The sequence below is a fragment of the Alligator sinensis genome, unplaced genomic scaffold (assembly GCF_000455745.1).
Source record: "Alligator sinensis unplaced genomic scaffold, ASM45574v1 scaffold721_1, whole genome shotgun sequence".
Lineage (NCBI taxonomy): Eukaryota > Metazoa > Chordata > Crocodylia > Alligatoridae > Alligator > Alligator sinensis.
Window position 1 is genome coordinate 1630916 of NW_005841857.1, and position 22871 is coordinate 1653786.

At 43.0% G+C, this 22871-nt stretch overlaps 1 protein-coding gene across 15 annotated transcripts in view; it reads left to right on the forward strand.

Annotated features, from left to right (window-relative positions):
- The window catches only part of PTK2 (protein tyrosine kinase 2), a 312007-nt gene that overhangs the window by 253977 nt on the left and 35159 nt on the right, over positions 1–22871 (forward strand). For 14 of the 15 annotated variants that reach the window (XM_025214534.1, XM_025214537.1, XM_025214598.1 and 11 more), the window contains 7 exons: positions 132–216; positions 4168–4268; positions 6383–6498; positions 7944–8044; positions 9644–9733; positions 12233–12437; positions 21894–22005. In XM_025214534.1, coding sequence (XP_025070319.1) covers positions 132–216; positions 4168–4268; positions 6383–6498; positions 7944–8044; positions 9644–9733; positions 12233–12437; positions 21894–22005 — 810 coding nt within the window. Of the gene's footprint in view, positions 1–131; positions 217–4167; positions 4269–6382; positions 6499–7943; positions 8045–9643; positions 9734–12232; positions 12438–20800; positions 21202–21893; positions 22006–22871 lie in introns of those variants that run through there. The other variant, XM_025214608.1, reaches the window with a different exon arrangement.

A 22871-nucleotide genomic window follows, 5' to 3' on the forward strand; every position in this document is an offset into this window, starting at 1 on the left:
TAATGTGTGAATGCTTTCAAGTTTTCAACATTACTGTCAGTTGTTTTCTTGTAAAATGTACTGCCAAAAATATTTCAGGTCTGTATTTGTGATTGGCTTTATTTGTATTATTTAAAGCATCTCTTTTGCAGGAAAACCCATCCATGGCTGTTGCAATCAAAACATGTAAAAATTGCACCTCAGACAGTGTGAGAGAGAAATTCTTGCAAGAAGCCTGTAAGTCTTAAAACATTTCCATTGATCTAACTTTTGTGAGTACTTCTCAGGCCCTTGGTACCTTTGCAGATTTCTCTTTGGTGAAGGCAGGTTAGCTTGCTGTGATATTACTTTGAAATGTTTTGTTCATAGGTTGGTCCTGTCCTTTGATACAAGGCAGACAACATTTGATTTCCTGAAATCAGCCACTTTGCTTATGCAAGCAAATACCATGTCTGCAAATGCAAATGCAATGCAAATGCCATTTTCCAAAATAAACAATTTCTGACTTCATCCAGACTACAGAAGTGAACTTTTTCTGAAATAGTAGTGATACGGTTTCCACGCCCTCCTTTCTCTATTACACACTATGATTATGAAAACCTGTAGGACCTGTGGTAGTGCATTTATAACACCTCCCAAAGGACAGACCTTCTTATCTAATAATAGGACTGCTAAGACTTTAGACCTGGAGAAGGGTTTTCTGTGTGCATGTGTAGGAAAAGAGGGGATACCTATCATTTGAATATTAAGAATAACCACTAGAAAAGGAACCAACCTCATCCTCTAAATTTTGTACTTCCGAAACCAATGTTTAAACACATGAAGGAAAGTTTTGCAGACATTTTTGAGCACACTAGAAACTATACCCATCGAATCTGTTTGAACATTTCATAAATCTGTTTTAACTTCCAGAAGGAATTCTGTAGTGATCCTCTTTCTTTGCCATTCTATTTTTTAAAACAAATTAACTCTACAGGACACATGAGTCTGATTTCTTGTTCTTCTTTTTCATTGTTATTGTATGCCTTTGAGATCATGTAAAGGTATTGTATTACATCAGTCAATTTATTGCTTAAGTCCAGAGATAAAAGAAAATTCTTATTCTGTCAGTCACTTTTTTTTTCTATTTTTCTCTCTATATGAAACTGCTGTGTTTAATGCTAAAGGCCTATTCTTCTTTGAGTGTGTGCTTTTTTTAAATTAAAATTATATTTTAAATTCTTTATTTAGTTAAAAGACCCTTTTTGTTGCTACTGAAAATGCAGGTACTGCTGCTGCCAGTACTTATCATAGCCGTAAAGAGAGGGTTGTTGAAATAGGGTAGGTGACTGCTTCCCAGCAATACAGAAAAGAATGATTTATGTATTTAGAAGGGGCTCCAGGGAACTACAGACTGGTGGGCCTAACGGTTGTCCCTGGTAAATTGGTAGAAACCATAATAAAAAATAGGATTGTTCATCAAAAGGATGAATTGGGACTATTGCTCTCTGATCACACAGCCAGCACTTACCCAGTCCTACCTCATTTTGTTTCTTGGCCTCTATACACTTTTCCCTTCTAGCCTTGAGTTCTGCATCCTTGTTTCCCTAAAGTCTATTCATATAAGTACAGCCGAGACAGTCGTGTCCGCTTCGTCGCTCTGACCACATCCTCCATACTATCTTTGTCCCTCTGCTGGCCCCTCTTTTACTCAACATCCAATACAAGCCTTTTCTCTTTACTTCTAAGTCCCTGCATGACTAAGGCCAAAAATATATTTGGTAACGTTAAAATCTTCCTCTCTTTATTTCTTATATCTACCTGTTGTTGTTGTTTCGATTTATGTCCTTCCCTACCCAGAAAGGCTCAGGGAGGCTTACAATAAGACAAACAACCCACCAGTAACATTAATTCATATGTATACACTTAAATTGCATGGTGACCTTTTATAGCTGCTAGTTTTTCTGAACCCTTTTCCTTTTATTTTTTATTGGCCATGTTGATAGCTCCTTCCTCCAAGCAATTTATTCTTTTCAGAAGCTGGTGATGAGGAAACCTATTTTCTTTTAAAACTCTTAAGAGAGAGAAAAGTAGAAAAAAAGAATACAAAATGTACCATTGTGGAATCTAGATAGCACGTTGATCTAATGACCTTACCCTTTTGGAATTGTGAGATTTAGTCTAGACAGATCAAATTAACTCCTAGAGAACATATTTCACCAAAAAAAGAAAATATACAATATTTAAAACTGCCAGGATCTTACAAAAAGTAATAATGAGATACGTTATTGGGTAAATGGTAATGCCACTTTTAAGAGAATTTCTCTGATCAGCTGACGCTGTTGCATTGCTTCCTTATCCAATCAGTAGAAAGTGTGGGTCACAGTAATGAAACCTAATTTTAAAACCCTTCCTGCCTTGGACTTGATGATTATGGAAACCTCTTTATGATCATGTGTCTTTCTTTGAAAGAAACACACTTTATTTACAAAGTTTAATACCGAAATCATGTTTCAGTGAAATCCAGCTGGCATAGTGTTTTCTTCCCAGCCCCCAAAAGTGGCACTTTCTTGGCAGAAATTTTCTGCTGAAAAATGGAAATGAATGAATGATTCTGGGAATGCATCCAGGTTCAATTGCCATGTAACCCTCTGTCACTCATTACTGCCCAGCTTGACTTACACCATTGACTCAACTTTGACTTCCTGTTTTATTCTGTTAGAAATATGCTCTTGATTGGATTATGTAAACTGTTGCTCTGGAGTCAGCTGCTCCCGGGCCGAACATGTACATGTGCACCCCGGGACCGTAGCACTTTGAGCCAGGGGCAGCCCTGGGTTGGCAGCAGGCTCAGGGGGTCAGGCTGGAAGAGAGGCGGGGGGGCAGCCCCAGGCTCTGGGTGGTGGTAGCAGAGGGGCCAGCTGGAGCACAAGAGTGCTGAAGTGTGGAGACAGGGAGCCCCCATACTTTAGCACCCTGGTGCCCTAGCCAGTCCTGTCACTATCTACACATGCGTTTTGGTGGAGTAAGTAACTGCGCCATAAGATAGTACTGTCCCTGATAGTACTGTCTTATGACAGAGTTAATTTACTGCACTCTAATACCATCATACATGTAGACAGTGATGCTTGACTGCTGATTTAATTGGTCAACTTTGCAGTAAACCCTAAATGTAGATGCACCCACTGTGTAGAAACTAATTCTTCTGGATAGAATTAAGATGGTTGATTTTTTTAGTGTTTTGAAGTGCAGTGATATGGGAGTCATATAGAGGCTGTCGGGGCTCACTCCTCGGTTGACCAGAATACAGCTGCAAAAGTTTCTCTCTGTGTTTTTACATTATTATTTTGCACCTCTTTAGTAGCAAAATGAAAGATTATTATTATCCCATCTTATGTGAACTGTTCTAGACCATTTTAATTTGGGAAATCATGTTCATCTCTATCAACAATTTTGGTTGAGCCCCTGTAAGTGTGAGCTGCAAAAATAAAAGAGACATTACTTTAAGATATATATTACGGTACTTGCTGTGTGTATTATGAGATAAAAATCAATAGTCTGATTGCCAACCAAAAGTCTGATGATTTTGCTTTAGCTAGCAAATATTATCTTCCTCCTAATATTAGTAAACACTTGTACACTGTATTGCATGTAAGGTATTATTGGACTGATGGTAAGTTCATTGTGCCAGTGGCACGTAAAATCTGCTCTAAGCAAGCCCTTAAATGACATATTTTTTTAAAGTACAGTGGCATTCATATGCATTTTTATTTGGTTATTAAATGATACATTTTACTTCATTTTTACCTTTCTACCAAATAAGAAATGACCAGTTGAATTATTCATAAGCTACATTTTTATATCATTTTAAAATGGCATGTGCTTTGCTTGGTCAAAGTATAGCCAGAGAAAAGCTGCCTTCTGTAGCTGTTCACGTCAGTATAGTAAGGGTAGAATATTATTATTCTGTTCAAACCATACTTTCAAGTTAGTCTGCATAGGTGCGGTATAAATGAAGAAACAATGCTCACAGCCCTGGTGAATTGGGGCCCAAATAATTCTGATTATATGTCCTTACATTACCATCAGTTCAGTTCTGCAGTAAATGCTTGTTTATTTCTCTTCTTACAAAGAACACTTTGAAGTTACAGCTATTGCCTTAATAAGCAGACTTTGTATTAATGACTGAACTTGCTTCCTCCTTTCTAGTAACAATGCGTCAGTTTGATCATCCCCACATTGTGAAACTGATTGGCGTTATTACAGAAAACCCAGTCTGGATAATCATGGAGCTTTGTACGCTAGGGGAGGTAGGATCAATTTCCACGCATCTTATTTTGCCTTCCCTCTTTGCCCAGAGATGCTTATATACGTGATTGAAGAATTGCTGATTCAGTATAGCAGATTGGGTTCTGAATATTGTACTCAAAGGCAAATTCATCAAACATAGTGGCATGATATAGTGCAGAATCATGGAATGAAATTAAGCCATGGTGGAATTGGGCAGAACTCCACTGAAGTCAAGAACTGCATCTGCTTTATAGCAAGGTGATTTAAGCAATGGTTTCTGAGCTATTGAATGGCTGCTGTAATGTGAAAACTAAAATCTACGTCAAGTACAATATGCACATGATTTATAGAATATTAAAGCATATCGGTATCAGTTATTTACAGTACATGAGCTTCATACTGAGTAAGCTGTATAGAAATGCATCAAGTTAAAATATTGTGTAGAATTGATTTCACAGCTCCGCTCCCTTCAAAGCTTTATAGAGTGTAGTTCAAAAATAAGATTGAGTATCCATTTAATTTTTCTTCTGTGTTAAGAGATACAGTAAGGCGCATCACATGATCTTATTTGCCTTTTGTTTGCCAAAGAAATTATGATGCCTCTGACTTGTAAGACTATTATGGTATTAAACATCACTGCTAAAAGCGTGCGTTTGCTTCTTGGCTGATGTATTAATACCCAGTACTGCTTAACAAGTACCTTCCCTAGAAGCAGCTTTGTACAATGTGATTTTTGTGTGCAATAAATGTCACAGTAGCGATAATCTTTTTGAATTTGTGATTATGGCACCAGTCGCTTAGGAAAATTATTGAGCAGCGTATTAAGGTTTCCACAAGGTAAAATTTAAATAGACTTTATGAACAACATTTGCAAATATATCTAAACCACATTGGTCTGACCTCAGGAATTGTTTTCCTAAAAAAATTCTGTAGTAATTTGCATTATACGAATTACAAATGCAGAAAATAGTGGTAACATATTTCAGTAGAATTATTCAAAATTATTTGCAGTTCTTTGCACTTAAAATTGGGCCATCGATAGCAGGTGCAAACCTGTGCAGCGTTTTCATTAATACAGCCCATCTGTAGGTGATTACTGGTATATCTTAAAGATTCATCTACTGCAAGCAGTTTCCGTCTGCATATGTTTTACCTCCAGCAATGCAGCTAATAGCATCGTTGTGAGTGGAGATTATTTCACAATGCACTGTAGATGTACAACATTTCATTTTCTGAACTTCCTTTAGTGACAGGTATGTCAGTAGTGAGCACTGTCCTTGTTAATCTGTACAACAGAGACATACTAAGCACAATATAGTCTGTCTTCCAGATGAGGAATCAAGTATTTTTAATTCGCGCTCCTTTTCTCTAAGTCAGACACTTGTGAAAGGCTTAGAAATGAAGTCATGGTTTATATTAGGTTTGAACAATTTAACATTTAAGTATCAGGTTAAAGTTAATTTATCCAATCTGGGTAGCCTATTTTTTCCAGTCCTTTTAATTAATTTATTTTTTTGGAGTTACCACACTCTCCCTTTAATTTAGGAGTTCTCCTCAGTGCACAAGTTTCTTTTCAACTCTTATTTTAATCCTAAAAACAAGAGTCAACACTACATTCTTCTGAAATATAACTGCATTTTACTACAGGTATGTTTCAGGAAAAATCAGCAGTGGCTGTTGCTTATCATGAGCTAAGTCCCAGCCTCTAACAAAACCTGTGCAGGTACATAGAGAAATGAATACCTCGCAAAAAATGCTCATGTGACCTGTGTTCAGATTGGCCTCTAAGGTTGACCTGCTACATCTTTTCATGCTAGCAGCTTAAGCAGTTCTCAGTTGAAAAACACACTGGAGTTTGGGAATAGCTGATCCTGGTGGTCCAACACCATGTAAACTCTGACCACAAGAAGACAGGATCAGGGTGTAAAAACGTCATCCTTTTCTGCTCACCCTTTTTTGACACACAGGACATGGCCTGAATTTAGCCTAGCATGGATGTTTTCTGCATGATCACTTTGTTTCAAGATATAAAAAAGGTGTGCTGCTACATGCGTAACTTTTGCAATTTGAGATGTCTTCTCCAAAATCATTAATTTGTCCTGAACTTTTTGTTTTTTTTCCTTTGTCCAAAAAGTTGAGATCATTCTTGCAAGTAAGAAAATACAGTTTGGACCTGGCTTCCTTGATACTCTATGCTTACCAGCTTAGCACAGCACTTGCCTACTTAGAGAGCAAAAGATTTGTACATAGGTAAGACTATATATCTGTATGAAAATGTTTGGCTTCAGGAGAAAACTGTGATTCTAGATTACTAGATAAACATCTGCCTAGTTAAGACACTGGATCTTAGTGTGTTCACTAGCTGGGGCACATACAACATGGATCTGTATCTCGTTGTTTATCTTTTTGGTTCACTTTCATTGATTTGTCATGATGGGAAAAGTGTCACAATTTTTTGTCCACAAGATTGAAACGGTATTTTAAGACCTCTAATAGTTTTCTTATTCCTAAATACAAATACTTCCATATTAGAACTTCATACATTTTAAAGAGTGCATCAACGTGTGCTACAAACAAACTTTGTCAAGGGTGACACCTACCGGTGTCACCCTGTATTGACTTGCCATGTGCTTAATTTCAGTAGTTACGTTGTTTTGCTATGCCAGCATTTTTTTTTTCAACCTTCAAATCAATTGTGATCTTCAAAATATGAGAAGGCAAAGTAGTGAGAACAACAAACTTAACAGAGATCAGGGAAAACCTAAAATGTTTCCATAAAATAGAAATACCTGTGTGTAGCCAACAAGTGAACTTTAAAAACACACACACACGGGCGAATTAATTTTAATTTCATTAACACAGCTGTGGGGGGAAGGAAACAGGCCCACGGGCCTTTCATCCGTGGCACTGACAATAATTGTCAATGTGCAAATTGCATGCATCCCACTCGGAATGTGTATATTTTCCCATACAGTGTATTAACCATATATCTGTGATGTGTTACCTTTAAAAATAGCAGAGGACAGTACAGTACATACTATCAAGAGGCTATGATTTAATTAAAATCTCCATCAGAAAAAGAAAAAAACCTAGTGGCAAAATGACCTGGCAGTGATGAAAGGGGAAGAAGCAGCAACCACCCCCAAAGCTGCTACTTCATTGTTCAATTCAAGCGCCTTAATATATCCTGCTAGAACTCCAGTCAAGCAGCCAAATCAGACCAGGCTGAGCAACCTCCAGGTCTTGCCATATTAACTCTGACCTCCCTGAAAATCTTTGTCCCTCCGACACAGAGTGTGAGTTGACACCTCCTTTGCAAGAAGGGACCTTTGTTCCAAACCCTTGGTCTCTGCAGGATAAGGAGACAGCTTCCCCACCCCCTCCGTCAGTTGTAACCATTCCTATGAGTAAGGGCTCTGTTGGGGCACCTTTATCCAGTGACTCCTTCATGCAAAATGTATAGTTAGTCCCTGGACTTGAGATATCAGTCTTTGTGCAAGATTCCCATTGTCATCAGAAAGATATTCTGTCCTGCATTAGAGGCGTTTTATCACCCTCATTTTGTGCTCCTAGCGCACGCACCATAATCAGAAACATAGTTTGTCCCCGTCCAAAGAGTTTGATACTTTGGGAAATGCTAAAGAAAACAGGTAATCAGAAATGGAAAAACATCTTTTTCTTTTTTTTTTTGGCAGGGATATTGCTGCTAGAAATGTGCTGGTATCCTCCAATGACTGTGTGAAGTTGGGTGACTTCGGTTTGTCCCGATACATGGAAGACAGTACTTACTATAAAGGTAACAAGTACTTGAAAAGAGTTAAGGGGGTGAGGGAAGGATTCTGCTTGCAGGCAAACTGGAGGTGACCTGCCTTGCTAATCACATTTGTTTGCTAAGGAATCAAAAGGCTCAGAACAATTGAACCAAAGAAATCTGGTTAATTATAAAATCGTAGAGTAGAATGGTTTAACAGATGTCAATAAATTCTCTCACACAGCTGCTAAAAATATCACAGGGACTGACAAATCGGCAAAAGCCAGCCAATTCATTTGTAGTTAAAAATTTGGTGGGGGGGCAGAGAACAGGAAGACCATTAAAGTTCTTTCTTTTACAGCCCTTCTAGTATCAAAGATGAATATTGATGGGGCTCACTTAATAAAATTCCATATTCATGGCCTGATCCAGGTGGCCCATTGTGGCTATGTCCAGATGAGCACAGATGTGAGGTATGTGGTGCCACAGACCCATCTGCAGCGCCACACACCATACATTCAGGCATTCCCCATGCTGAAAGAACCCATGCCAAAAAAAAGCAGGACAGCATGCACCTCCCCAAACCAGAGCCTGGCTGGCCAGAGCCATGCTCCAGCTGCTGGCCAGGCTCCCAGCTGTAGAAGCCCCATGGCTGCAGCTCCCCCAGGACCCAGGTAGGGCTGCTGGGGCTAGCACAGTTGCTGGCCCCAGCCTCTCCCACCCCACCCGGGGTAACCCGCCTGTGCCAAAACATGCATGAAATGGGTCTTCCCCAGGGAGAAGGGGTGCCGCTGCTACTTATCCCTGGGAAAACAAACGTCCGCGCTCATCTGGACACAGCCTGTGAGTGCTGGGGGACTTGCAGATTGTCTTCTTCAGCTACCCCTCTCATACCTTCCAAACAACAGCAGGTTGGGGATATTAAGCACAAAAACGGATTTAGCAGTTGCTTTTCCCTCTTTTTCTTCCCAAACTGAAGTTGCCTGACTCCATTTATAATGTATGAGCTGAGGGCTCAGGCAGTAAAATGATGGCAAACACGAAAGCAAGATTCAAATCAGCGGTAATTTTAATTACGTTTTAATTACACGGTGCCTTTTTGGAGACAAGATGTGTATGTTTTAAACCCTCAATTACTTTCCTAAACTTGAACAATGGCCCCTTACTTCCCTCTCCCCACGTTGTCCGCCAGGTGTTGTGGTATTCCTCATGGTTCGTAATGATGCTTTGAACATAATACGTCGGTCTGTTTAAGTTACAAAAGTGAAGGGCAACATTTACCTGGAACCTTCAATAATTTATTGCACTTTTTTGCATTTCTTTAATTTATAAACAAAAGGCTGTGCTTTTCCTTGCTCAATTTAAAAAATATTAATTCATTGTGATTTTCTGTGGCTGCTTCAAGCGCAGTTCAAATAAATACTCATTTGCATTTGAGTAGTTTAAAGTAAAATCATTAGCTTAAAACTGAGGGAAAAAATCTTATCCAGTGTATGTGTATTTAGGAGCCAATCCTCCTTTTCCTGTCACGTCTCCCGAGGGTCCTGTACCCAGGGTTTTGACAGAAGAGACTAGCTCCAGGTTATTTTACTGGAGATCGGAGCTTGCTTAGCCGAATTAATGACCTTCTCTCCCCTCCCTCAGCTTCCAAAGGAAAATTACCTATCAAGTGGATGGCTCCAGAGTCAATCAATTTCCGACGTTTTACCTCAGCTAGTGACGTGTGGATGTTCGGTAAGTGAGCACCCGATTATTTTCTCAAATGCATTTTTGGAAAAGAAGATAAATTAGGCTTCCATTTTTTATTAATGCAAGATGAACAATTTCCTGCAGTATAGAAATTGGGCTTCTTCCTGTCTGTACATCACTGATTTGTGTTCAGTGAGCCCAGTTTCCTTGTACCCTTAGGGACCCCTTTTCACCAATTCTAAGAGCCTTTTAGGCTGTAGGTGCATTGTAGTAGTGTCATAGCTTGGACAATCCAAGGGAAAAAGCCAAGAAGCAAGATTTGCCTCTTGCTTCGGGGCATCTGTCCTGAGAGAATAGTGAAATCAGGCTCATAATCCTAATAGAAAAGGGTAATGTTCTTTGCCTCGTGTTTCTCCTCCATCTTCTAGTTGTAACTTACCTCTTCCTCCAACCATTTTTTGCACTTTTGAGATCTTAATTCCCCACTTTCTCGTATGCATTCGGCAGTAACTTCCCTCAGTGATTCTCCATGCTTTTGCCCAATTCCTTTCCCTATCCGCAGTGTAGCTTGGTTCTGGGTATCTTGCCACTGTTCACTTCTGTTGTTTCATTCCCTGAATATTAAATATCTAGTAGGACTGTGCAAAGCTTCAGGGGATGATTTGATTCGGAGGAGATCTGGCCTGATATAGTGGCCGAATGTCTGAATCTGAATCAAATCAGGGGACCAATTAAAAGGTCCAAATTGATTCAGAGCTCTCCGAATCTTTGGAAAAGATTTGGAGAGCTTTAATTCGGGCAGTCCCCAGTGGCTGCAGCAGGGAGCTGCAGCTGACTCCAAGCTGGTAAGTCCTAGGGGCTGGGGAAGGGGAGCTGGAGGAGCGGGGAGGGGCCATGGGGGGGGACCCCTGTCTGCTCCCCCAGCCCCCCCATGGGTGCCCCACCTGCCCCAGCTCCCGGCGTTTTAATAAAAAGCCCAGGTACTCACCGGGTGCTGCCGGGGGGTGGGGGAGGCATGATCCCTGCTGCTCCCACTGCCCCACGCTGCATGGGGGGTTCTGCACGAACCCCCTGACCCCCCTCACTCCCCCAGCCAGGCCAGCTCCAGCCCTTTAAGAAAAAAAAACTGAGAAAAGCCCTGGGATTCACCGCTTCTGCAGCTGCTTCTGGGGGCTCATGCAGAGCTGCCCACGCAGCATGGGGCAGTGGGGATCGCCCCCTGCCTAGCAGGAGCGGTGAGTCTGGGGTTTTTTTGTTTTTGTTTTTTTTAAAGGGCCGGAGCTATGGCAGGTGGGGCAGCCATGGGGGAGCTGGGCGGGGTGTCACGCAACTTCTGGCAGAGCCCCCTGTGCAGTGGGGGGTAGCGGGAATCACCCCCCACCTGGCTGTGCCTGCTGAGTCGAGGCTTTTTTTTTTTTTAACAAGTGCCAGGAGCTGGGACGGGCATGGCAGCCCTTGCCAGGGCAGAGAGAGCGGGCAGGAAATGGGCCGAATCAGATTCAGTTGAGTCAATTCAGGACAGTGATTCATACCACTGAATCAAATCACTGTCCCCTGAATCGGCCAAATCTGCAGCCAATACTGTCCGCTTCGCACAGACCTAATATCCAGACATTTCATTTTTTATAACTAAAATATTTTGGAGTATAGAAATCCCTCCCAGAGTCCAAATAAAAAACAAGGAAGAGAGAAATATTCCCTACTCTTGCATACTCCTGACCCCTTTGCTGCTCCAGCCCTTCCAGTTTCTACACAAGTCTGCCATCCCCACCTAAGACATAGAGCTGTGCAGCCTGGACTGGCCATCGTGAGCACATTTAAAGTAACAAAGATATGGGAACTGGGGATACAAAGGAACTAACAGCAAAACAGCAAAAAAAAAATCAGCTTTCTTCTTTTAAAACAAGAGTTGTGAATATTTTAAAGCATGTGATTTATCAAGATTAGTCACTGTTTTGTTGAAGAAAGGAAGCCCTAATTGCAGGATAACTATCACTTCCATCCGGCACAGGAAACCAGTGCAGGTAGAGGTACTTGCCCACAGGCTAGCTTTTCTTCTTCACGTTCAGGGCAGAGTTTCAACAGAAACTACAGTTTGTTGCATAGTTTCGACAGGAGTAAACTGAACAAATGCCACTACTGAAAAACTGTCAAGCAAAACATGCACAAGTCAAAACAAGCCAGCTGGAACTAGACGGGGGAAACGCAAATGCATTTCATTCTGCAGCTTGAAAAAGTAGATTTGAATGTGAGCAGCCAACCTGATTTACAATGGGAAGTAGTAGTTAAAGCTGAAGCAGTACAGGTTCCTTGCCCGCTGTGAGCCAGCTGCAGCTCGGATTTCTTCAAATATAGCTCTGATTAATTCTCCACATAATCCTACGGAAGCTGTTTATTCAGGTATAATTGGTATAGAGTATGTACAAACAATCAAATTAAAGGAAGTTGACAGGGGGTAGGGACTTACCAGTGGAACAGCTGTTGCATGGGACCTGCTCCTTGTTTGCTCACTGTGGGTTGGTGGTTGCTTTCCTTATTTCCCAGGTGTGTGTATGTGGGAAATTCTAATGCATGGTGTGAAGCCCTTCCAAGGAGTGAAGAACAATGATGTGATCGGTCGAATTGAGAATGGCGAACGGTTACCAATGCCTCCAAACTGCCCTCCTACCCTTTACAGCCTTATGACCAAGTGCTGGGCATATGACCCTAGCAGACGACCCAGGTTTACTGAACTTAAAGCACAACTCAGGTAGGGCGATATCTTTTGAGTTATTACTTCCTTGTTTAAGGTGTATTTAAGTGCATTGTATCCTTCATAAAGTTTTTTTTCCAACGAAAATACAATACATATTATACTAGACTGGTGTCTTCAAAGAGTCAAATTACTGACGCTTGGAATATATGTAAAACTCTGATCCTCTGATGAATACTGTGTCCCCTAAATGCAGTCTTATTTTGTATTAAGGAAAAGGCAGTCTTTATAATAGGAAAATGAATGATCTAGTTATTTAATACCTTGTATCCTGTTTAACAACTTACAGATGATTCTGCTTTGCTTTGTGGAGTCAAAGCAGCCTCGGAAACCAGGAAAATTGGAACTTTTTTGTCCTAACAACTGCATTTTATTTATCTTTACAATATTTATTTGTAAATCTTGAACCTTTTCACATTCTTAGAGCATAGGTATGCCACTGCACACAGAAGAATAAATAACAAAATGATTTTATTTATCTGTAAATCTTAACAAAATATTATGCATAAATCTACTTTATAAATAACAGCCATAAGTTGACGGAGAGTAGATTCAGGCTTTATATCGGGAGGCGCTACTTCACAGGTGGCTAGGATCTGGAACCAACTTCCAAGGGAAGTGGTGCTCGCTCCTACCCTGGGGGTCTTCAAAAGGAGGCTGGATTGACACCTTGCTGGGGTCGTTTGACCCCCAGTACTCTTTCCTGCCATGGCAGGAGGTCGGACTTGATGATCTGCTCAGGTCCCTTCCAACCCTACCAACTATGAAGCTACTTAAGTTGATCTTAAATATCTGGCCATCAGTCCTGTACAGTTAAAATGCCTGTACCAGTCTAAGAAGTGGAGAGAGGTGGGCACACTAGAAGGGAGGGACAGGCTACAACTAGATCTGGACAGGTGACAGGGGTGGGCGGATGAGAACAGGATGGGAGTCAATACTGACAAGTGCAAGGTACTGCACCTAGGGAGGAAGAACCAGCAGCATACCTACAGGCTGGGGAACTCCCTTTTCATCAGCACAGAGGCAGAAAAGGATCTTGGAGTCATTGATTCCACAATGAACATGGGCCGCCAATGTGGGGACACAGTCAGGAAGGCTAACCGCACCTTGTCATGCATCCACAGACGCATCACGAGCAGGTCCAAGGAGGTGATCCTCCCCCTCTATGCGACACTGGTCAGGCCGCAGTTGGAGTACTGCGTCCAGTTCTGGGTGCCGTGCTTCAGGAGGGATGCGGCCAGCATCGAGAGGGTCCAGAGAAGGGCCACTCACATGGTCGGGGGCAGCAGGGCAGGCCCTACAAAGAGAGGCTATGGGACCTGAACATGTTCATCCTCCACAAGAGAAGGCTGAGAGGGGATCTGGTGGTCATCTATAAACGATCAGAGGGGACCAGCGGGGAATGGGAGAGACCCTGTTCCCCCAAGCACTACCAGGAGTAACAAGGAATAACAGCCACAAGTTGATTGGGAGTAGGTTCAGAATAGACATCAGGAGGAGGCACTACTTCACAGTCAGGGCAGCTAGGATCTGGAACCAGCTTCCAAGGGAAGTGGTGCTGGCCCCTACCCTGGGGGTCTTCAGAAGGAGGCTAGACAATCACCTTGTTGGGGTCATGTGACCCCAGTACTCTTTCCTGCCATGGCAGGGGGTCGGACTTGATGATCTGCTCAGGTCCCTTCCAACCCTACCAGCTATGAAACTTATAGATGTTGATATGGAATTGACACCACCACTAGTCTGCTTTGCCATATTTTATATTCATACTCTTATTTTTGCAGTTACTGAAAAAAGGCCGGAGTGAGTCACAAATTATTAAATCATCAACTATGCTGGATTCTATCGTAAATGATATTCCCTAGCACAGGGGGCAGCAGCAGTGGAGGGCTGCTGTATCGGAGCTTAGCTCTGCATGGGGTCACTTGCACCCTGGCCCATGCTGCTGGAGAGGGAGCAGCAGGCATAGCTACAAGCACTGCTCTCCCTTGCACTGCTACCACTGCTGGCTCTCCCCACCTCTCAGCCAAAGCCCCCTGGCGTTGCAGGCCAGGCCACAAACTGCAGTTGCCAACCCCTGTCCTAGCAAAATGGAGAGCTTTATCCTGAACTGTGTAATTATTTATTGCTATGATAGTAAGTTTGGGTTACTCTTTTTCTAGTTTTATATTAAGACTGTATTTAATTAAGTAGTCAGCTTTGCCTTAACATTCTGCGCACACATTATCACAGGTCCATTGCTGGAAGGCCTTTATAGACGAACTACACTCCCTCCACCTCTTTATTGTCCACCCCAGCTTAGAGCTGGCAAGAGAACAGGGTAGTTCAAAATTGCAGCAGCTGCCACTGATAGCAGTGTAGCAGCATTGCTGTTGTAACTACTGAAGTGGACAAAAGTGCACCAGTAGTATTCTAGAATTGGTAGAAAGATGTGGGCTTTGTCCCAAGGGTTTAAAGTCTGAGATGTTACACGGTAGGTTGGTTGTAGCCAGGACACAGGCGGGCAAGGTTCTTTGAGTGGCTGTGATATCTTTTATTAGACCAACTGAGTGGTTGGAAAAAAGTTCTTTGCAAGTTTTCAGGTGCAATCACCCTCCTTCAGGCATAGGGAGTCTCTGCTGTTCTGAGACTCCAAGGAATGAAAGATGGTAGGTTAGAGTTAGTGCAGGAAGATGCGGTGGAAAAAGATCAGCCTTCCAACAGAAAGCTTTCAGGTCACACTGTTCAAGGATCCATGCTATTCGGTGATTCAGGCATGTCATTAAAAATAAATGTTTGGTTAAAAGGTTTTGCCAACTTGTTTCTTGTTGGCATCAGGAAGAAAGTGTCTGAAGGAATGTGAACAAGAGAAGGCTGTCATGCGGTGGGCCAGAACTAAGAGCATCTGATTGGCAAGGGGGATCATGAAGCAGGCCAAGAATGAGAGGAATTGTGGGTGAAGAGTGGGAAGGAAGGCAGTGGGGATCAGCAGGGATCCTGGTTTTCTGTTTTAAAAATCACAAATTTTCTGATTTAACCACCCCCCACCCCCAAATCCCAGATTCTCTGAATTAAAAACCCCAAAACAGCATTCTTCCACAATTAAAAGGAAATGCCACTATATACAAAGGTATCAGTTGAACACAATGTTTTATTGATACATTTGCAATTTTAAAGCCATTTGGAAGCCTACCAGTGCCTCAATCATCGTAATAAAATAAATTCTAAATACCTATATAGTTTGATGTTTGACTTTTTGGCTTTTTATCATGGAAAATCAGAGCTCTCCTTGCCCCCTTTGCTCATCAGAAGGTGGGTCCAGCTCTGGCTGCCCCCACCCCCGCATAGGATCATAGAAAATTCAGACTGGAAGGGACCTCCAGAGATCATGTGGTCCAACCCCCTGCTCCAAGCAGGACCAGCTCCAACTACATCATCCCAGCCAATGCTTTGTCTAGCCGGGTCTTGAAAACCTCCAAGGGTAGAGACTGCACCACTTCCCTGGGTAACCTATTCCAGTGTTTTACTACCCTCCTAATGAGAAAATTCTTCCCAGCCCCCTCAGCATTTTTGTTCCCCTCCACTGGACTCTCTCCAATTTGTCCACATCCTTTCTGTAGTGGGGACCCATAACTGAACACAGGACTCCAGATGTGGCCTCCCCAGTGCTGAATCGAGGGGAAGAATCACTTCCCCTGATCTGCTGGCAACGCTCCTACCAGTGCAGCCCTGGATGTTGTTAGCCCTCTTGGCAGCAAGAGCACACTGCTGGCTCGTATCCAGCTTATTGTCCACTGTAATCCCGAGGGCCTTTTCTGCAGAGCTGCTGCCCAGCCAGTCACCCCCAGTCTCTCCCGGTGCATGGGATTGCTCCGTACTAAGGGCAGGGCTTTGCATTTGTCCTTGTTGAACCTCATGAAATTCCTTTTGATCCAATCCTCCAATTTGTCTCATTCACTCTGAATCCTAGCCCTACCCTCCAGAGTATCTACTACTCCCCCCAGCTTAGTGCCATCTTCCAGGTTGTTGATTAAGACATTGAACAAAACTGGCCCCAGGATCGACACCTGGAGCACCGTACTTGATACCGGCTGCCAACTAGACATCGAGGCATTGGTTACTACTCTCTGAGCCCAATGCTCCAGCCAGTTTTCTATCCACCTTGCAGTCTATTTATCCAGCCTGCACTTCCCTAGGTTGCCTGGGAGAATGTTGTGGGAGACTGTATAAAAAGCCTTGCTAAAATCAAGGTACACCACATCCACCGGTCTCCCCGCATCCACAGAGCCAGTCACCTCATCATAGAAGGCAATCAGGTTGGTCAGGCATGACTTGTCCTTGGTGAATCCATGTTGACTGTTCCTAATTACCCTTTTTCTCCTCCATGTGCTTAGAAATGGATTCCTAGAGGAACTGCTCCATGATTTTTCCAGGGATTGAGGTGACAACCCACAACCCCCTGTCCTCCCCCCCCTCCTTCCCCCGGCACCCCCCCAGCCCTGCCAAAGGGGGCCCCAGCTGTCAGGGCTAAGGGACCATTCTCAGACTCAGGGACGTTTGAGACCAATGTCTCTGCAAGCCCACGGTCTCTACACACCCCGTATCTTTTCCACCAAGGAAGAATAGAGGATCTTTAAGCAGCTCTAAAATTTGTTAATCTTTGGCCACTTGAAGAACAGCAATTGCTTGAGGAGGCCCCTTTTGCCTGCCCAAGTGCCTGTAGGGCTGCTTTATATTTCAGAAAGACACCAGCCCCTTTAGACATAAGAGTTACTGATTTCTATATGGCGAGTCAGTCTTAAGCAATTAGGGATAATCATATTTCAGAACTCATATTCCCATGAACTTGCAAAAACAAGCCTGTTTCTCTTTGGGTTTTTGGGTGCATAGTTTCTACTTTTTTTCTGGATACCTTCCAGACTCACTTTTAAAGCTTGAGGGCCCAGGCTGGGCGTATAGCTTGGAGCCAGTGGAAGAGTAAGACCATATTGGTCCTGCTTTGGCAGAACAGTGTTTTTCTTCCCCTGCATCAGAAACGGCTCTGATGAAGGCAGCTTTAGCACTGCTTTGCCAGGCAGTATCTTAATTGAAACTTCACCCACTTGGTACTGATTCACGCCACCTGGTTCCAGATGGCCACACGAACAATATTTATGGCTTCTTGTGCATTCTGGAGAGTGGAATTTGTGAGATGAAAACCTGATCTTGACTGTTGATCTTATGCTTATGATCCTTACTGCCTTTCTACAGAAGGGTCGATGAGTCTATGCAGCACAGCTGATGGAAATGACAGGTCTTTGAATATTGGGAATTAACCCTCAGGTCCTGAAGCCCTGCCTGTTTCTACAAATGCATATCTCTGAACTGCCCCCAACCTTGCACACTGGTGCAGTCAGTGCATTGCCTTGCATTTGTTTGTGTGGCTGTTAAAGTCAGTTTATTTTATGCTGTCCTCGCCTTGGCAATATGCTACAGGTTGGGTTTTTTAGCAAAGCCATAGGTGCAGCGTACAACAGAAGCTGCGCAGCAGTCTTCACCGCTACATGGCCACATTATTTTTGACTCTGTGCTGTCAGATCAAAACCCGAGCGTGTGCTCATAGGGAAGGGACCTGGAGTGGTTCTTTAATCTCTGCTGCCAAAAATATTTTGGTTGGGGTTTTGTGCTTGAGGTGGGCAAAGCATGGCTTTAAACGAGCCTTGTCGACCGGTCTGGCATTTCACCTCTTGCGTTTCCTCTCAGCACTAAGTGAATCCAGTACCAGACACCCACCGCCCATCTCCTTCCTGCTTCTAAAAACAGCAAGGCTTGAAAACACTCGCCGTTGCTATGGCAACATAAAGTCCATTAGGCCCCTGTGTCAGCCAGTGATGAAGAAGCCCTGGTTGCAAAAGGACCGAGCGAGCTCGTTATGCTTTGAAAGGCTACAGATGTTGCATGGCTTCATTGCAGGGATATGCAGTTAAACAAAACTGACTGATTCACGCTATTAAAATCTGCTTGTAATGACCACAACAGGATGGTGAAATTAGCTGGTTAAACAAGGTTGCAACGGCCTTAACTCTCACTATGTTATGTATTACTGTTAACAAACCAGAGACAACCGCTAAGAGTGATCCGTTAAGAAAGCGGTGTGGAGCGAGCGCTGAGTGCGGTCGCGTGTCTCCAGCCCGTTCTTCTTGTGTCTGTTGTGTTTGACATCTGGAAACAAAGAGACATCAATTGCCAAACCAGTACCAGCATTAACCATGACTTCCCACCTAGTGGGGCCTGCCTGAGATTACTAGACTTATTTTCTGCTCCTAAGTATAGAGAAATGCTGCAGGATCTTGGGTATTTCTGTGTGGAAACTGCTAGTAAATGTTGCCTTTGAATGTGATGTTCCAAAAACGTACCCCGGGAAAAGGGCTCTTTGTAAGTAACTTGACAAATGCATTCGTCGAGTTAAGCGTACTTTTGAAGACTTGAAACTGTAAATCAACGTCTGAACCTTGCCAGGAAGATGAGCTCAGTTTGATTGCGCTACCTTAAGATTTGGTAGGGAAATAAGAACAGAAATGCTTCTGTGCTTACTGTGGCTAAAAATATGCCTGGTTTGGGAAAATATGCCTAGATTTGACTTCCTGACCTTCTGTGAATTCAAACTGCTTGGAGTACTTCACCAGCTGTACCGAGCGAAGGTCAAAAATATCTCTTGACGTGCTTTTACTCCCATCTATGGATCCGTCTTCCCATTATACAAACAAAGACGTCTTTGTAAGTTATTTATGTGCTTTGCTTTGAGCAGATGAAAACTTTTCAGAGGCTTTCCCACTTTATATTCTCTTTTTGTGGTGGGCAGTCTAAGGCACTCGAGTATCTGCTGGGCTTCATCTGATCAGCCTTTGGCCAGAGTAATCCCAGGGAGTTTGGGGAAGGGGGGCAGCATGTCTGCATTGGGCAGGGATCCTCATGTCTGGCCTGACTGAGTTGAGGTTCTGGAGCAAGAAGCTTGGCCTGTGTTCTGAAAACCATCATTTAAGTCTGGATGCAGTATTCCCAGCACAGCCATTTGGACTTAAGTCAATTTTATTGCTTACTCGGGTATGACGGCAATGAACATAATAGACAGACAGACGGACAAATAAGTGCTAACGTTAATTCCCATTTCTGTGAACAGTATCTGGGTGTCCCATGATAAGTTGCATCAGCGACGTGTCCACCACCCTAAAAGTCTGATGTGCCTCCACCGATTTTGCTTGTGTTTGGGTCTGTCCAGTGTCTCGGAGGCTGTGTTACCAACCTGTCCAAGTACATTATACGTAAAGCATTCAGTTTTTCACAGGCATATGGCGGGTGTCTTGAAAAGTCATCATCTGTTGTTCCTGGTTATCAGGGCACACAGACTGATTCCTTATGCCGCATAGTGATACATGCCACACATCTGTAATATGAACCTGGCCTTGAAAGCAGAGCTCCTGCTAGGTTTTGATAGTTTCAAGAGGGATTTTAAGTTTCAAGAGGGATAGTTTCATAGTTTCTAGGGTCGGAAGGGACCTGGGCAGATCATCCAGTCCGACCCCCCGCCATGGCAGGAAAGAGTACCGGGGTCAAACGACCCCAGCAAGATGGTCATCCAACCTCCTCTTAAAAACCCCCAGGGTGGGAGCCTGCACCACCTCACTTGGAAGCCGGTTCCAGACCCTAGCCGCCCTGACCGTGAAGTAGCGCCTCCTGATGTCCAGCGGATGCCCCACCACTGGTTACCCCCCAGGAAGGGGGGAATGATCACCCCCATAACCATCCCATTTGTTGCCTCTGAGGGCACTGTTCAGATTACCACCCACTCCGCATCTCCCTCCTCCCCACAAGTACTTCTCCGCCAACACTCCAGACTGTTGAACCCCCCCAGACCCCAGCGCTTGGGACCACTTCCCCCTCCACAGACCCCGACAACCCCCCCACCCGGCTGTTGAACCCCCCAGACCCCAGCGCTCGGGACCACTTCCCCCCCCCCAACAGACCCCGATTTTTATTTTAAAGTGGTTATTTCCTTACTTCTGAAGACAGGACAAGGAGAAAGAAGAATTTTTTTCTCTCCCGTTGCATCTTTTTGGCCGCTCTAGCTGAAGCTTTACCTTAGCAGCAGTTGCAGCCGAACTACTTGCATGAGTTATTTGTCTGATTTCTGTTGGGACATTTTGGTGTTACTTGAGCAGTGATGGATTGAAATTGCAGCAGTATATTTAAAATAGAGTTTGGTTGCAGTTAGATTGGTTTACTTGTTTTTTATGGATATTTTTTCAGCTGCTTCATGGTTTTTGGCTGAGTGAGAAAAGGCAGAGTACTAGTATCCAATCAAGCAAGAATTTATTTTTGAAATGAGCAGTAAAGTTCCCAGATTAGAGCAGACGGCTGCAGCTGATCTCATCCCTGGCATGAGTAATTCTGTGTGGGTATTTAGTGGACTAAATCAGAAGGTTATAAACTTTGAATGAGCTTCTTTATTAGAAACCTGTAAATGGTATTAAAGATGCAGTTATTGCCCCTTTTGAGGATTGCTTTGATTGCCACTCTGGAGAAGTCAGCGTGTACATGCTCAGCCCTCCTCTGAGCTCTGAAGAATCCACGTAGTGTGCAGTTCTAACGAATTTGTAACTCCTATCTCAAAGCTGCATTCTTAGTATTTTTATAATGGCAAATATCCAAGATTAATAATCCACATAGCAGAACTGGGAGTAGGCTGCAGCAAAGGCTGCGGTATCATGTTGAAGTTCAAACAGGCTTTTTAATAGTCCGAACAGTGGTAAGTAGCAAACAGATTCTACTTCTGATTCGTATTTTTTTGAATATTTACATTCTGGCCTGAGTAGTTCGAGGCCGAACGACTATCGTCATGTATTTCTGTTTGGCTAAAGTTGTTTGTTAAATGTGTTCCTGGTTAAACTGAAATGTAAGAAGGCAGAGTGTGCACGTCCTTTTTCTGTTTAATTTGCCAGTAGGATTGCTTCCATAGCGATCGTATCTGCCTCTTGTTTTCTAGTTTTGCAGCAATTCAACAGAATATTTCCATAGGAAAAATAAAAGTGTGCATGCAAGTATCTGCTTGATTAATGGCCTGTTGGAATTTTTCACTATAATTATACTTATGCCACCAGATGAAAAGAAATGTTAACGTGAAAAATAGTTTTGTGGTGCAACCATCATTTTCTAAAAGCATCTTGCATTGCTCTGTGTCTTGACATATCAAGATACTTGTATTTCAGACTCCAGTTCCTAATTTTGCAAAGGTATTCCCCTCATATTAATGTTATGAAACGTAACCAGCCCTCTCCCGGTCTAAAAGCAGCCTCATGTGTCTTGTTAATTCCCTGTCAGTTTGCGTGCTGGGATCCATTAATTTCGAGGAAGTGTCTGGAAGAGAATTGAAGATGAGGTGTATTAGGAGCTGAACCAGAGAGTTACTTATCTGCACTGTAACATTTGTATTCTCCTTAGTACAATACTGGAGGAAGAGAAGCTGCAGCAAGAAGAACGAATGAGAATGGAATCAAGGCGACAAGTCACCGTGTCGTGGGATTCAGGAGGATCAGACGAAGCCCCTCCCAAGGTAGCTATGCTTGGCTTTCAACACAGACTTTATATTAAGCAATATTGTTGTTTTATTCTATTTACCTACTAAATACCATTCAGTAGCAAAAGAAGCCAAAAACCCCCTCCCTCTTCTTGCCCTGTGTGATGGTCTGCTGCTAATAATGAGGTGTAACTAATTTTGTAATGTTTTAGGCAGATTTCACTTGAAGGATCCAACTCCTTATGTGTCAAGCTATTAGACCCAGTTTGTATTGCAGTTTGGGGCTGTTAAGCCAGACGGTACTAACATTTCTCTTCTTTCCCTCTTCCCAGAGGTTTGTGTAATTTGCAGGAGACTAGCACAGCTAGTTATTAAATTGTTTTGGCCGGGGGCTAAACATTTTTCTTTCTGTCTGTGTTGCTTCTTATAAAATATTACCCAGTGACATCCCCAACAACTGTAAAGTCAAGTTTTACAGCAACAGAGTGAGTTAGGTAAAATATTTCCTTGCCTTTTACTTTATTCTGAGTAGACTGTTGAAATTCCTCTCTGAAGGCTCTGCCTGCAGATTAATGGGATTCTTATGTACTCCGGTTTGCCCTTTGTTTCCCTGTCACTGATATATCTATCCTGTCTGGACACTACAGCTGTACAATCCTGGAGCCTAATAGAATTATAAAAGTACTGAGCACCCTCCACCCCTTTTCAGTAACCTCTTGTTAGGAGTCTCTTGGCACCTTCAAGCACAAATCTTGTATTTTGGCTATGCTCTTTTTTTTTAATTGTCACCATCAAGGTGCCAGATATCATCTCTGTCTTAATCAGTTCCCTGATCATGAAAACCTGCTGCCTATAGCTGCTCCTGTTAGCCTTACTTGATTTTGCTGCTTTTGCCACACACA